The 16,826-nt window shown below is 37.9% G+C and overlaps 1 protein-coding gene across 7 annotated transcripts; it reads left to right on the top strand.

Moving 5' to 3' along the window:
* Nucleotides 1–6,569: 6,569 nt before the first annotated feature.
* On the top strand, nucleotides 6,570–16,653 carry LOC131532505 (tumor protein p53-inducible nuclear protein 2). 7 transcript variants are annotated; one of them, XM_058764205.1, is made up of 5 exons: nucleotides 6,570–6,861; nucleotides 7,771–7,947; nucleotides 8,500–8,851; nucleotides 10,837–11,257; nucleotides 13,035–16,653. In XM_058764205.1, the coding sequence occupies exons 3-5, from the start codon at nucleotides 8,728–8,730 to the stop codon at nucleotides 13,300–13,302; spliced, it is 813 nt and encodes a 270-aa protein (XP_058620188.1). In that variant the 5' UTR covers nucleotides 6,570–6,861; nucleotides 7,771–7,947; nucleotides 8,500–8,727; the 3' UTR covers nucleotides 13,303–16,653. The 7 variants fall into 7 exon arrangements, with proteins under 7 accessions (XP_058620188.1, XP_058620186.1, XP_058620187.1 ...); XM_058764203.1 differs by having other exon boundaries at nucleotides 7,771–7,935; XM_058764204.1 differs by having other exon boundaries at nucleotides 6,570–6,852; nucleotides 7,771–7,935.
* Nucleotides 16,654–16,826: the final 173 nt, after the last annotated feature.

Raw genomic sequence — 16,826 nt, forward strand, 5'->3', positions numbered from 1 at the left:
TTTATTTATTCATTTTTGCCACGTGGGAAAACGGTTCTCTGTAATGGTTATTTTACAGCATTGCTGTGAAAAATAAATAAATAAATAAATAAATTTTTGGACCTTTATTTTTAAGAGTACACCATTTGGTATTTTTGGGGTTTTTTTGACAAAATTAAACGGAGACATTTTTCAAAAAAAAAAAAAAAATGTATGTTCTACTGAAGAAAGAAAACTCTTACATGTTTGGAGTAACATGAGTAAATAAAATTGTAATTTGTCACAGATCTGTTCAAAGAGCTATCTGCTATTGTATTTTAAAGAACACCATGCAGAAAGTGGTTGAAGACTTGCAGCTACAGTAGATTACCGCATGTCATCATATCCCACTCTGACCCGAAAACGCTCCATGTGAACTCTAAAGATAAAGAGTGAGAGCAGAGAGAGCCAGCAGGCCCCAGAAATGACCTCCGCCTTATCAAGAATTATGACTAAAAGAGAGAGAGAGAGAGAGAGAGAGAGAGGGGGCATGAAGTACAGCTTGTAATGGACTTTCTCTGTCTGCAAACATGTCTGTTCTGTAGATACAAAAGATAAAGGTGACAGTAAATTGAGATTAACAGCATTGATTAACAAAGAGATACGTATTAGCTCTGATCCAAAACATGACTGCTGATAAATGAGCAGATAAATAGGAAAATTATGCTGCATGTCTAAAATGCCTTGTTTTCAATTTTCAATTCAAAAAGGCAATCCTAAAAATGCATTGCACTGGGCTCAAACAAGTTTAAAACCCCCTGCCTTAGAGGACAGAAAAGTGTCTCAAGGGGTGGGAACTGAGCTATTTTAAAATGCCTCGACAGGAATCATTAACCATAAAAGGTAAGTTATAAAAAGCATTTAGTGCACCAACAAGTTTGTGCAAATTACAAAATACATAGTCATCATCTGAATTCCTAACACAGTTGAATAAGGAATAAGAAAGAGCCTCTATTGAATGTAACTCAGGTGTGTAAGTGAGATGGAATAAAAAGAGATACGATCGTCCTTTCCCTAACAAAAGCTCCCAGGCATTCGTGTTGATGTGTTTCCACAGAGTCTGTCCTATTTGAGCGTTTGTGTTGATCTTTCATCTGGCTCCTCCTCCAGCTCATCGTAACATCCCAGATAGAAAGCACTGTGGCCACCGCCACTGCGTCTGTTTTTAGTGAGGAAGCAGGAAAGGTTAAGAGGACCATGAAGGCAGCTTCAAAGCATGAAAATCAGCTGTTGTGGTGTTTGTTCTCAAAACAGCCACCTATCTCTCTGTTATCTGCCATCTGCACGGAAAGTCTTTCACAGCCACTTAGGATCCTATTTGCAAATCCTCATAAACAGACTATGCATTTTCTTACCATTTTAAGAGGCTTGGGTTTCTGTGATGCTCATAAATAGCGAGGACAGTCACTTTAGTCAAGTGTTGTGTGCAGGTCGCTGAAGTTCACAATATAACACCACCACAGTGAACTTTCACCCACTTTTCCACCCTTAAGCAAAGGTGAAGGCCTGAGAGAAGACACCTGCCAAACAAGCCGACAACGCTCGAGGAAATAGCTGGGAAACAAGTACATAATATGCAGCGGTGGAAACAGATGTCATGAACATCTGAACTGAGAAACCAAAATTCCACGATTGATCTTTTGACATATGAGAGGTTATTGTAGTATAAAAACATCCTGTAAGTTTCAGAAGATACAGACTGTGTCAGTAAGAACTTGTTTTTTTGTTCACTTCATTTTACCGCAAATTCGTTTACAAACAAGGCACAATTTGACACAAAAAGATTGAACCTAAAAGATGATCACTATTGCTTTGTCTGTTATTACAGATCATTTGATATACACTCTTAAAAATAAAGGTGCTTAAAACACAGCGATGCCATAGAAGAACCATTTTTGGTTCCACAAAGAAGCATTCAGTCAAAGGTTCTTTAAAGAACCAGCACTTTCTTACCTCTTTATAATCGAAGCCATGCCTTTAAACTTCCAGTTGTCTGCTTTAATTAATCATTAGCTTATGATTTGCATGTGTATCATTATGTTATGATTTTACTTGTTGAGGCACTCTACTAACTAACTAATTCAAAATCTATAACCACGATGACATATTACTTAACAATTAGTTAACAGTCATGTGCCTCAACAAGTAAAGTCTTAACATAATGATACTCATGCAGATCATAAGCTAATGATTAATTAAAGCAGACAACTGGAAGTTTAAAGGCATGGTCAATTAATGTGGTAATTAACATATGAATTTACTTCATTAGTTAATAAAATAAGTTATTAGGTAGTTCATATATTATGACGCATTTAACTGATAACAATTTATCGATTACTTAATCTTTGAATCATATCAAATGTTCATTAGTTGCTGATGCAGTAATCATTAATAAATGGTTTAGTTCATCATGAGTTATACATTAACTCATGATTATCTGTGCATTAGTTAAGCATTATTTAATGCATATTTGTGCACCCGTATTGTAAAGTGTTACCAAAGGTTCTTCTGTGGCATCGTGAAGCACCTTTATTTTTAACAGTGTATACTGACTATTTATGCGTTTTTAACCTAAATCACTGCAGCGTCCATCTAGATAGAAGACAGCTACACATAATGTACACACTTATCACAGTACATTCACAAACAGTTACATCCCCCACAAAAAAAAATAAAAAAATAAAAAAAATGCAAGAGTGTAAGATGATGGCCAATTTCCTATGTGTTTAAAGCTCGTATAGCTGTAGGAACAAAACTACACATAGGTAATCTATACCTACGGCCAGATGGGAGAAGTATGAAACACAGATGGAGTGGGTGATCTGGGTCATTTAGGATTATGTGCGCTTTCCGGATTGTAGTTGAAGTAACACAGCCTGATAGCTTAAGAGTAGGAATACCAATAATACTACTAGCCAAATTAGATATCTTTAAAAGTTTGTTCCTATTAACGGCTGTGAGCATATGAAAAAAACGAATGGCACCATACATAAGAACTGGCTCAATAATACTCCGATACGGGAGAAGAAGGAAACGAGGTCTTAATACGAAGAAACGAGAAATGAGAAATGGTCTTAATACACATCCCTGGGGGGCCCCAGTATTAAGAACAATGGTGGGTGATAATAAATTGTCCACTTTTACCACTTACGACAGAAATTATGCGATTAGACAGAAAATTATAAATCCAGTGAATTAATGGCGATGGATCTTGCAGACCCTGTAGTTTCTTGATTACTTGATGACGCTGAATTGAATTAAAGGCAGAACAAAAGTCAATAAAAAGAAGTCTAGCATAATTTCCAGGGGTGTCCAAGCGTTGAAGCAAACAGTGCAAAAGACAAGCCACTGCGTCATCTGTACCCCTTTTCTGCTTGTATGCAAATTGAAGAGAGTCCAAAAATGGTGAAACATATGGAAAAATTATATTTTGGGCCAATTTCTCAAAACATTTCATTATGATTGAGGTCAACGACACCGGCCTGTAATGATTAAACTCTGATGGATGTGATTTTTTTGGGAACAGGAATGACAACTGATGAGGAATATAGGCTGTCAAACACACACAACTATTAACCAGTCATAGCAGTGCTGTTTACTTCCGAGTCTACAGTCTGCCAGTACAAAACAAAAAACAAAGGCCAAAAAAAGTTCATGACCCATTTAAAGCTGTGGTGTGACGTTTCTGCAGCAATAGTGGTTTCCAAACAGGTTTTCCAAACACTCCTTCCACCCCACCCCAAAGTCACGCTATTGGTTGAGTCACAAGTTGACGGTGCTTAAAGAAACAGAGCAATGTTGTGAAAGAAACAAGGAACCACTGTGTTTTCACAAGGGTTGGATGAAATTCCCAATTTGAGAATTGGCTCCTTTTTGATTCAAGAGTGCATTTTGAATGAACTGATCGCCAGATAGTGACTGGACTCCAACGCAAAATAGGCAAGAACATAAAATATAGGCCTTCTGTTAAAGGTTTCCATTTTGTAAACCTGCTTCATGTTGTTTGACTATTTTAAAAACTTGTTAAAGGGGGTGTTAAAGCATTCTGGGAAATGAAGTCCTTTGTTTGTTTGTTTTTACCATGGTCCATAAAATAAAGATCATATGCTTGTTAAGTCTGATGCTCTATCAGATTCCAAAACAAACAATAAATGGTGCTAATATACACTTTAAACAAAAATAATGCTAAATAGCACTAAAAGTGGTTCACTGGCTTGTAATCAGGAACCACTTTAAGAGCTATAGCACATATCTTTAAAGGCCAATGGTGACAAACGGTGCTATGTGGAACCATAACCATTCTCCTCCTTAGATTTTAGATATGTTACTCCACTCCCATATGTTTGCTATGAATGGGAATGGCAAAATCTGTTTTGAATCACTTTTATGCTTTTCTGAGGTCAAAACATCTTGTGCGGGGCCCTGGAATATTTCCTTATAGGGGGGCCTTGGGGGCAAAAAGGTTGAGAACCACATTATCTTCAGGAAATGCACTGTATGTTAATGTTGATTTTTAATCCTTTCCCCAACTAAACTAGAGACTAAGAAAGTTAGAGAACTTTTTAAGAACTATAGCGGGGCTTAAGGGTTCTTTCTTCTCAGAGCAGAAATGGGATTGTAATGAATGGAATGGAATTAATTCTACAAATATAAATAAATACACATTTATACAGGTGACTGATTATTGACATTTGTTGTTCATATTATGTAATGCTTCTGAAAATAATAGGCTTGCTTGTGTGTATGATAGCATGTTTATGGTAACAAAATGTGATAAATGTGTTATATATGTAGAGAAATATTATTTAAAATTAAATACAGTAGTTATGTGATTGTAGTTCTTCTGCCTCCCTAAATTCAAACTTGAATTGCAATTCCACAATTAATCCGTAATTGTCTGTTTTGTTGTGCACATTATCATTCTGGGACAGGACAAAAAACAGTATTGTATAACACATCAGATTTATTCACCTGTGTATGTGTGGTCCATGCGTTCCCGAATGTCCCCACAAGGATAGTAAAACTTGAAACGTTTGACATTGTGAGGACAAAATGTCAGTCCCTGTGAGGAAAAGAGTATATACATCAATACTAAATGAAGTTTTGTTTACCTGTGAGGATTTGGAAAGAGTTAGGGTTAGCGTTAGGAGATCAAATATAAAAGGTCATATCATATAAAAATCAATATGTTTATGGAGAGTCCTTCTGTGTGTGTGTGTGTGTGTGTAAACATTTATGCTTGTGAAACATCCCGGTTAATGACAGAACACTTTTCTTGCTCAATATGTAATATCACGTTCCAGATGGGACATGCTGTGCCGTGCCTGTTTGATTCTGTAGGGCAGGTGTGAGATAAAAGCACAGGCTAGAGGCTTTTGTCTCTGCTTATTCAGTTTTTATTTTAATTATTGTATTAGCAGTTTTATATAGGATCATGCCCAAGTTTTTTGTTTTTATTTAAATAATGACAACCACATTCAGGGTGTAGAAGACAAATCACCAGGTGACTCAGAGAAAGGGAGGAATTATGGGAAAGGTGTCCTTGTTTTGACATACTGTATGTAGTATTATCTCTAGAATATGGATTGTGTTTTCTCAGAAGCAAAAGATAATAGTTGGGTAAAAATGGAAACTAGCAAAAGTTACATATATATATATATATATATATATGAAGAGTTTATTTGCAAAAACAGATAACTGTTTGTTTATTATGTTATGTTTTTATTGTGTTTTCGAGATTAATTGGAATGCACAATGAAAAAACGGAGTTATCTATTTTTGCAAATGAACTCTTCATATATATATATATATATATATATATCTAAAGATATACTAAAGATCCTGAAGTCAGACATCAAGGGCTTTCCAAAGACCAGTTGTTTTCTATAGGTTACTGACAAGTCAGTTTTCAGTCCAGGAGTTGTGATTGGTTGCTCGTGACACGTGACAGTCTAAGTCCCGCCCCCATAGTGAGGAATGTGGAGAGGGAGGGACAGGCAATATTTACAAACACAGTTTAAAGAGACAGAGCTCACATAACTCCTATCAAATTACCTGCAGTACCAGAAATGCACCTTAGCCACACCAGTGAGTGAAATGATATTACAAACACCTCAGACAAGCCAAAGGCAATGACAATACAATCAAACGAATGATGCAAGCCTGTGAAATCATTTCATATCAGCTCCAAATCTTTTATGGTTAAGTTACACAATTCTGACTTTCAACTTTGCTAGATAGAAATTTTATCAACAATACAAACATACCTAATCCTTTTTCAGTATTATTCTACACAAAACAAACAACACAAGCTCTACTAAATGTGTCCGCTTTAAGACTAAATGTAGTTTTATGCGATTTCATAAGCGATTTATTTTTAAAAACTACAATGACGTTAATAAGACTATCTGCCCAACCCCCACCGCTTCACTCACAGCGCTGGAGCTGGTGGAAAGCTCTGATTGGTCCAGCGGCCGGAGTGGGCGGAGCCCGGCCGTTGCTACGAGCGCCGTGACGTCACAATCAGCTGTTTTGTGCGTCCTATATTCTGATCTGAGGATCAGCTGGGCGAAGCAATAACATCACAAACTATATCTGCTGGAAAACACACACACACAAGCTGCAGATGCTACGATTGAAACGACGTGTAAATCATATTTTACACGCAGATTTCTTCTAAGAAGAAAGACTTTTTCATATATATATAGTTTTTTTTTTGTGTGTGTGTGTGTGAAATTACTACCTCATACAAAAAGAATACCTAAAGCTATGCTTTAAGATTTTTGTTGTTTTTATTGTGTGGTCGTCGCGTTTACAACTTGAATAATTTTGCAGGTAAGACAGGTAAGATGCTGAATCTCTTCGGGTTTGTAGCAGAATTTAGTCCGTCTGTTGAAACTGGACTAGATCAGACCTGCCAAGCGCTAATAACAGCTGCCAAAAACTGTAGATTGACCATAAATGGATCTGTATGAACAGTATTTTATTCTGTTGTCAGTTATTACTCGGGTTCATTCCTATTATACGGCTTCATTATTATTTTGCTCTCGCTATAGATCGGGATTCATAGCAGTAGACCAAAGCCAGTCGATGGTTTTCTGATCTTTTCATACAGAAGTCGCTTAAAAATAGCATTCGTTTCAATGTTGTGTTTTCAGGTCGATGTTTAGAAGCAGTGAATTTGATTTGTGATATTTTACGTTAGGGACAAGCCTGTATATGCAGCAACTCGTTTATCAACCGTCGGATTTTGATTAAACCGGCTGTATTATTGAAGAGAATGTGATTTTTAGGGCTGATGTATACAGGCTGTGGTTATATGAGTAATTTGAGAGCTGGTAATACCCTTGATCCGAGCTGTCATTGCTGTGACCCTTTGCGCTCAGTGTCTCTCTCTCTCTCTCTCTCTCGCTTGCTTCGCTTTATATGCTCATGTTCACTGCTTTTATGCGTTTTGTATTCATGTTTACTTTTTGCTTTACTGTTTTTCAAATATATGGCCACGGTTGCCTTGGATTCATCGGTAAACACAGGATTCGGTGTTGTTTTTCAAACAGTATCTGTCAGACGTACGATAAATTCATGTTTATTAAACGCATTTTCTTTCTTGGTGAATGCATTCGGTTTATTTTGGGGGGGAAAGCTATTTTTATATCTTGTTGCTAAAGCCGTAGTCATAAACGGGGTTGTTTTTGCTGGTTTCTATCAAAATGACCCTGTTTCCTTTCTGTTATTTCATACTCTGTCCGCTAGTCTTACGAGGGGCGGGGTCAGTTGCGTCGGTGACGTCATCCCCACGCAGGGTTGCGCATCTGAAGCCCCGCCCACTGACGGGTAGTTAAAGCCCGCCTGCAGGGGAGCCATTGGGACTTTATTTTTTATTTTTTTAGTTCAGTGAATGAGATGCAAAAAAATGAGGTAAAATATAAGGTTCGTACATAAAATAATACATGTATATATGAACATACAGTTCATGAATCAGTTATATAACTATAATGGTAATTTTGAAACCATTTAAATTTAATTAATGATGTGGATGAACAGAGACAGAGAGATAGATACTGGTTATATTTCATATTCATAGTCATAATTAACAAGTACCGGTCATATTTCAACCTAAAATTACAAGATAAAAAGATTGCATTTAAAAGAATGTAGCATGTTTAGGACCATTATGATTATTTTCATGAATTTTATCACAAAGTATATTTCGACCCTAAATACCAATTCTGTAATGCAGTGTGTGTGTGTGTGTGTGTGTATGTATATATATATATATATAAAATTACATAATTATGTAAATTATTTATTAACCACATTATTATATTAAATTACAAAATGTGAAAAACAATGCCAAATACTCATAGTGCCACTAAATCTGTTGTTCTAGATGTTGCTAAATGTTATTTTTATGAAATGTTATTTCATGATATGGTTTTCTTGACCAATTCTGTTCTTTTTTCTGTCTTTTGTCAAATGTAGATCTTTGCACCAAGTGAGACCTTATATTAACTGCGCCTTCTCTGAAGACTCAAAAAAGGCCAATACACCTGTGATCAACCTGCCATCTGTTACATCACTGAAAAAACACAAAAATTAGCGACTTCAGTTAATTAAACAGCTATTAAAAACAAACAAACAAAAAAAAACTTCTAAGGCAGCTATCCCTCAGGAAACAAAAAACTGTGACCTTTGACCTCCGAGGCAGCCATGTTCCAGCGGCTCACCAGTTTGTTCTTTGGAAGCGAGGAAGAAGTTACTCCAGATCTGAAGGGACCAAAGCCCTGTGTGTCTGAGGCTGATGAAGAGGGATGGCTCCTGGTCAATCTGCACGGTGAGTGTCCTACACAAACAACAAAAAAACTCTGCCTTTAATGGGACCTAAATTTATACAGTTTACAAAATAAAGGCAAGGAACAAATTATATTTAAGTTAGTTTCAAGTTTGAAGAGTATGTTGGAGTAAAAAAGCAAAAATATACTGAATGTAATGAATTAATTTTTATGAATTTGGAAAACATTGGCTTGGTTCCAAAACCTAGTGAACAGCCTAGTGAGGCATCATCACAACAACCACCATGGAACCCGGTCTGAAATGCTTTTCATAGCCAGCAACTGTTTTAGCAGTCATGTATGCATGACATGCAAATAGCAATCCTCAGGCAAAGCCCACAGGAATCATCAAATGCTAAAAATAGCATTTTGCTAAGATAAAGATGTGATACTCTAAAGCCCAACACATACTTTTTGTATGTAAATTAGTGTTGTCAATCATTCATTCAAAATAAAAGTTTGTTTACATAATGTGTGTGTTGAGTATATTTATTATGCATATATAAATACACACACATGCATGTATATATTTAAGAAAATTGTTATATTTGTGTGTGTGTATATATATATATATATATATATATATACACACACGTAAATATTTTCAAAATATACTGTATGTGTGTATTTATGCATAATATACACAGTACACACACATATATTACATAAACAAAAACTTTTATTTCAGATGTGATTAATCGTTTGACAGCACTAATGTAAATATAAATACTTGTCCGAAATACTTGAGTCCGAAATTCACGTCCAAAATTTTTGCATGTTAAAAAATAAATACGACCTCACGTTGTGTCAATCACGTTTACACGCTGCCTTCGAAACTTTTGTCCATCATAAAAATATTTGGATCAGGTTCGATTTTCTGCGTTTTCGCATCCATAAGCATTTTGATAGGAAAGGATGACGAATTGAAAAAGGATTTCGGACTCAGTGTGCAAGGACCTATAGTCCAAAACTGCATACTGTCTAGCACAGGCTTCCTCAGATCTTTCCCTGGAGGGTCAATCTGCTGCAGAGTTTAGCTCCAACCCTGATCAAACTCAGCTACCTGTGATGCTCTAATGATCTTGAAGACTCTGATTAGCACGCTCAGGTGTGTTTGATTAGGGTTAGAGCTAAACTCTGCAGGAGTGGGCCAGATTTGAGGATGCCTGGTACTACATTTGATTTGAAAGCATTAAATACGTTCAATGTAGTATAAATATGAGTAGTATGAATAAAATTCAGAAATACTAGATTCCACCATGTTGTCACTGCTGCGTGACCCAGTGTCGGTGCCATTCGCAACTCGGCACAGTAAACTGTACATTGAATGTGTGCTCCAGAACCTCAATAGAAGTAATAGGTCATCCAGGTACTTCTCACCTACCATTTTTTTCTTAACATTACTGCATACTACTCCTTTGGTGTGCTGTTTTCGCATACTATATAGCAAGGTTGTAGACATATTTGAATGCAGCAGATATCCCTGAGCAAGTTTTTTTTTTTTTGTTCATGCCAAAAGTAGACAGGAAGCCAAGTTTGGTTAACTGTGTAATTCCTGTGACAATCTCCTTTTTTAGCCATTATTTCCGTCACAACTGTCGCCAATGGTTGAGTAAGTGTGGTTATACTGTGTCCCATTGGGCTGTTCAGACTATTACGAGAAATGACACACTTACCATTTTTTAAATGCTGCACAAGTAGGCATCTCACTAGGTTTTGGAACCAGATTGTTGGGATTAAGTACAGTAGTACATGGTGAGTAGATCATGATAATTTAAAAGGGTTTTAAAACAACTAATGGTAGTATTTTCTATGTTTTTCTGTTGTTTCTGTATCCCTTCTCATTTGTCCATATTTGAATGAATTCCTTTTATTGGTATGTGTGCTCATGGTACTGGCATCCCCCACTCGCATGGCTTCAACCAAACCTTTCATATTCTGGAAATACACCCTGTTCTGTCTTCTATCACTTCCTACTTCACTGAAGGTGAGGATGGGCCAGAGGCAGCTTCAGTAGCATGCGCCCGTCCCCGCAGTGAATGTCATGCATCTCAGATATGCGGCCCCTCTCCTCCTACCTGCAGAAACCGCAGGACTAGAGCAGGCAGGATACAGGCGGCACATTATTCCTCCCCTTCCATCTGCTCTCCTCCTGATCCCGCCTCCTTCTCTCACCTTGAGTCAGTAGAAGTGAATGTGTTGTTAAGCGAGCTGGGCTCGTGTTCCTGCAGCATGGATGAGAGCTGGTTTGTCACCCCTCCCCCCTGTTTTACTGCAGAGGGAGCCACGGCGGAGACCAGCCCCATGGAGGACCTCCTCATCGAGCACCCCAGCATGTCCGTGTACGTCTCCCCTGGCCCTCTCCCTGTGGTGGAAGAGAGTACCTCCAGCCTGGCTGGCAGTGTCAGGTAAATTTCACTTCCGCTGTTTGCGTTATTTTCTGCAGTGAGATTTCACTTGGTTTGTGTTTGTTGCGCAAAACAAATGTAAACCAGGTGACTGACAAAATGTCTTGTCATCACAGTTGGTTAGGACAAAAACATGGAAGGACTAATGCAGGGGTGTCCAATCCTGTTCCTAGAGGGCTGATGCCCTGCAAAGTTTAGCTCCAATCCCAATTAAACACACCTGAACCAGCTAATCAATGTCTTACTGGGCAAATTGGAAACTTGCAGGCAGGTGTGTTGAGGCAAGCAGAAGGTAAACTCTGAAGGACAGTGGCCCTCCAGGATCAAGTTTGGACACCCCTGGATTAACGCATCTTGATTTATTGCTTGCTGGTGTTGACATTTTGTCGTGGCTAGTTCAGGAGTTCTGTAGGTGCACTTCCATTACAGATTCGCGCAAAAACTTTGCAATATTTTATAAATGTCGATAAGCGTTTCCATTGTTTCCACCGTTTCAATGTTATGCGACAAATTTTTTTCCCTCTCGCGATAAGTCATGGTGACAGGTGTTAGTAGGTTTACATATATTGCAGCCACCGCACTAGCTATTATTTTTAATCGAAGGAGATGTAGGCGTGTATTTTTAGAGAAGGTGTGCAGAGAGCCGCTTTTGGGATTCTTCTGAAACGTTCCGCGGCGCAGCTGGTATAAACGCAATCATTGACTAGAGTGGCCACCATCAGCATTAATGACAAGAAAAGCCCCTTATACTTGAGAGTAGCCATGTATGAGGTGTTTCTTTGAGGTCATAGTACATTAAAGAATGATCATGTGACTTATGTATGCCAGGTGACCTGTAAATGTGAAACTATTTCCATTGCAATTTTGCGAAATAATCCTTTTTTCGAATTACCTGAAAAACCACCTCATGTGAGCGTAAAAACTTTTTTTTTTGCGATATATGTGAGTTTTTGTGAAATTGACGTGTTTCCATTAGGTGTACTTTCAATTCGCAATTTCAATTTGAAGGGTAATGGAAATGCAGCTTATGAGTTTTGCTCCGACCTTAATCGAACACACCTGAACTAGCCAATCAAGGTCTAATCAAGTGAGCTGCCTAAGCTTTCGGATGTAGCCTATAAGAAATTCACATATTATAGTACCACCTGATGGATGATTTTTTTTACAAAATTTGGTACACTGCCTCTTAACTGTACCCTGCAATAATATTCTCTATATCATGAAGATCAGACATTCCTAACTGAAAAAACTGACCTCTTAAATTGGCTGTTGATGACCATTGTTGTTCATCTATAAACCAACGCATTCAACATTTGTATGTAACTAATATTGTAAGACAGGGGTGTCTAAATCAGTTCCTGGAGGGCCATTTTCGTGCAGAGCTGGACCTAATAGAAACTTCTAGGCAAGCGTGTTCGTGTTGGGGTTGGTTGAAGCTAAACTCTGCAGGACATTGGCCTTCCAGGAACAGGTTTGGAAACTTATGTTGTAGGACATGTCAGCATTTACACCAGGAGTGTCCAGTCCTGATCCTCAAGGGCCTCTTGCAGAGTTGATCTCCATCCCCAGTTAAACACACCTGAACCAGCTAATCAAGGTGTGTTGGAGCGAACTAGAGATAAACTCTGCAGGACTTTGGCTCTCCAGGAGCAGGACTGGACACCTGGACACTGTCCTAATTTTGTCTTCCATCTTCTCATTTAATTTTCACTCCATTCTGTCCATTTGCTTCTCACTCTAACACTTCCTATTCCTCCTCCTATCTGCTCTGTTCCAGCAGGATGTCTGAATCAGCAGCGCCCATAATGACCAGAAGCAGCATGCCCACACGGGTGACCCGAGGAGCAGCCGCACAAGCAGGCGCCCTGGCTAAAGTCACCCAGGTCTCCAGGGTTCAGAGGGCCAAAGCCCGCACTGAGCGTCGCCACCTGGCACGCAACCGCATGCAGCGCCAAAACCGTGTGCGTGAACAGGTGCAACGGCGCGCGACCCACACCCGCAACTCCTTCCTGCACCAACCGTGCCAGCGCAACTTCTGCCACTGATGCATTAAAGTTTACATTGAGGGCATTATAACCCACCCCAAGAAACCCTCACCTCCCAATGAATCCCTTACCTTCTCAAGTTCTCCTTTTGCTTTTACTGGTTTTATGTCCATAATGTTATGCAGTTTCATATTAATCAGGTTTGTCTTTGAGCACAAGCCAGTTTATCCTCTTTTCACTCTTATCTGGAAACCCCCTACCAAGCACAATTACTCTAAGACGATTCATATATTTGCTTAAATGCCCATGTACCTTCAATAACACCTAAATCAGTTTCCCTATCTGGGAGTATAGCTGAAAAGGAGACGCGTGTAAACTCTGTATCTTTACATACATCCCTCTAAATGTATAACAATGACACTTCAGGTACATTGGCACTGTTCGTTGAAACATAATCAGGTTAAATTGTCAAAAGAAGGAACCAACCACTGAATGCTTCATAGAAATATGATCCTAAGATCACATGGCACTGAGAGAACAAAAAGCTACTACAGCAATGAAAAGGTCACTTAAAGACAACAAGAATAAAAAGTATGTAGATAAAGTGAGTGAGCAAGAATAGATTCAAGCAGTTGAGAGTTTGTAGATTAAGACAAATCTAGCCAGATACGTTTGTAAAGAGGTCATTTCGAAGTAGATGTTGCTGCCTGATTTTCAGCATAGCGGTGCTAACTTTCAAAAGTAATTAAACTCCCAAACAATTTAGTTTAATTGCTTACTTTTGAATGACCTCTGTTCCTAAACCTAGTACTAAACAGCATTTAGGAAACACATTTTATAGGTGTGCTTCCTCAAAGGCAGTATCCTTCCAAGAAAAGGCAGTTTCACTGAAGAAATCAATTCAAGATGGTGGAGAACGTGGGCACTGCCAATTCTATACATAGTCTGAATGGGAAAGATACCCCAGTGCATTTATAAATAGATATTTACACCCACTATTTAGGTGCGCTATGAATTTGTGCTTCTTAGAGTGTTGCCTTGTGTTAGCTTAGCAACATGCTAACATCAAATTCTATTGGAATCAACTGTAAGCATCAAAACTCATGTGTACTTTGTAACTCATTCAGTACCAAAAAGTATAGAAAACAGCTTAGCAACATGTTACCATCAAACTCTGTTGAAATCTGTTTTAATTCATGTCTCTTGAGGCAGCTTCTTAAGGAATCTATATTTTGAAACAGAGCCTTCAGGTAAACTGTCGTAGGGTCCATCATGGATAGTACTCATATAACAACAACAACGTATTACTAAGAAGACTCATTATTTTTCAATGATCTTTTTGGGATATAGCTGTTTAGCATGTAACATGACATGAAGCTAAAGCTGACATGATAGCTCCCTGTCAACATCTGATCTAATAGGAAGCGATCGCAGGAGTATCGGAGCAATGTGCAATGTCTTAGATCAATTTACAGAGCTGAGGAGAGGTTGCCGTAGATTATAGATATAATTGCTTATAGAATGTGCAGGATAGTATCGATTGTGACTCTTTATTTACTTCATGGAGGATTACTGTAGGGTGAATTTCACAAAAGTTGTCAAGATGGCTGCATAATCTGCAAAATATAGTTACTTTTGATTTTGGCATGCAATTTGTCAAGTTTTTGTGAGATTGACCTGATGCTCCACAAAAAAAACATGTGCTTGTCCATTGCAAAGCTTTCAGTGTAGCTCAAAGGTTCCCCTGTCCAGCACTTAATGCTTTTGTGTGAAATCACTGTGACCACAGAGACAAAGAATGAAAATGTTTCCCATGACCATTTCTCTGTTTCTCAAAACATCCGTTTTTCAGACAATGTCATTATTTGCATTTCATCATACCTCTTAAATATTGATTATACGATTGTGCTTTACATCTTCATTGTATTCTGATGTCTGTCAGAGGTTGCTGGGTCAGCGTCTCAGCACACATGCACTCACACTAACGCATACGTCGAATACTAAAATGTGCTCTTCCTTGATAGTCAGCGAATACTCTCGGCACATTTACAGGAAATGCGTCCACCACGTTGTGATCTATCTTATATGTGTATTCAGTAATGAATAGACTAACAATGGTGCTTAAAGTATGTAATTATATGACTGTTTGTACATTTTTTGAGAAGTTTGCACTGTCTTACGTTTTATGGAGAATCATGGTATTTAGCAGTATGCTGTTTTCGTTTGCAATGGTGAATGAGATGCCAACATGCATGAGTTGGGGAAAAAAGCTACCTTAAGAGGTAAACAATTATTTGCATTCAAATGTATATAATTGCAAACTATTTACAGTTCAGTGTTTGCATTATTTTCATTTTGAAACATCACCTTCCTGTTTTCATGGTATCGTTTAACCGTATGTTTCTCCAAAAACTTGAGTACATGTTCTTACTGGGTATTTTATGATAGGAACCAACGTTTGCCATGTTGTCAGTACCACCATTGAGCTGTTTTGCATTAAGAGGATTTGATTTTACATGCGATTTTCTGTTATTTCTTCTGTCAGTTTAGTGTTGAATCATTTTATGAGTTCTTCTTGTAGTTTTTCCTATCACCTGCCAAAATCTGTAAAACTATTATTGTAGTGGGCTATCTATTAACAAAATAATATAACTATAATGTAAATCTAATTATGCTTTTATTTCTTTGATTTCATTTGAAATGGACTGTTTTTACATCATATTGACTCCACAGAGAGTGCAGTACGAATGTCAGTGGTGTATCTAGGAAAATCCAAAGCCCTGTAGCCTTACAAGGGTCCTTAACATCGTCCACTTGAAGGTCGTCTTCTGTTTGCATTGTTTCTACATGTTAGATGAAGTGGACACGGCAAAATCGCGTAATGAACGTACATTCAGTGATCTCTGCCCTCTGAACAGATCCACCGCTGCTGTTCAGCGCAACAGCTGGGCAATGTATACTCTGTGTTATTTTTCTTTGTGTGTGTGTGTGCGTGTGTGTTCAATATGATTCATTTAATTTGTGGGACTAGAATGATGTCTGTTAGGCCTCACGAGAGGTTGGTGGAAGCGGTAGTTATTTGTGATTTAAGGGAATGTTGACTGAAAACATGAAATGAGAAAAGATAACAAAAACAAATATGCTTGTATTTTTTTTCCTCATATTGTTATTAGAAGAGATGTTCACCTTAGTAACAAAGTACAAAAAGAGTATTAAAAATGATTGGTGTACATGATATCTATGGTGATTGTGCCTTTCACTATTCTGCATGGTTTTCATGATGTGCCGACTGTTTCATCCATATGACGTGGGCATCAGAGACCTATGCAAAATACTATGATGGGTTTCCAGCATCCATGCAGAAATGCAGGTACCAGACAATAACAATAAACACTCAGGATGCAACTGCAATCTGGGCTCATTATTTACCTGCATGCTTTTTCTTGCTTCTGTCTTCATGCACATGACTTGAAATAAGTAAATATGACTGTAAAACATAAAATAGCTTATATATATGTAAAATGAATAAATATGGTAAAAAATACACCCCACAAGAAAAAATACTATAGTAATTTATGATAAAT

The sequence above is a fragment of the Onychostoma macrolepis genome, chromosome 23 (assembly GCF_012432095.1).
Source record: "Onychostoma macrolepis isolate SWU-2019 chromosome 23, ASM1243209v1, whole genome shotgun sequence".
In the NCBI taxonomy this organism is placed as follows: domain Eukaryota; kingdom Metazoa; phylum Chordata; class Actinopteri; order Cypriniformes; family Cyprinidae; genus Onychostoma; species Onychostoma macrolepis.

What these genes read in the sequence shown, in the direction of transcription:
- LOC131532505 (XM_058764205.1), top strand. Translation starts at nt 8,728, where the DNA reads ATGTTCCAGCGGCTCACCAGTTTGTTCTTTGGAAGCGAGGAAGAAGTT. An exon ending in GCTCCTGGTCAATCTGCACG is followed by an intron (nt 8,852 to 10,836) that starts GTGAGTGTCCTA and finishes ACTTCACTGAAG; the next exon opens with GTGAGGATGGGCCAGAGGCA. An exon ending in AGCCTGGCTGGCAGTGTCAG is followed by an intron (nt 11,258 to 13,034) that starts GTAAATTTCACT and finishes GCTCTGTTCCAG; the next exon opens with CAGGATGTCTGAATCAGCAG.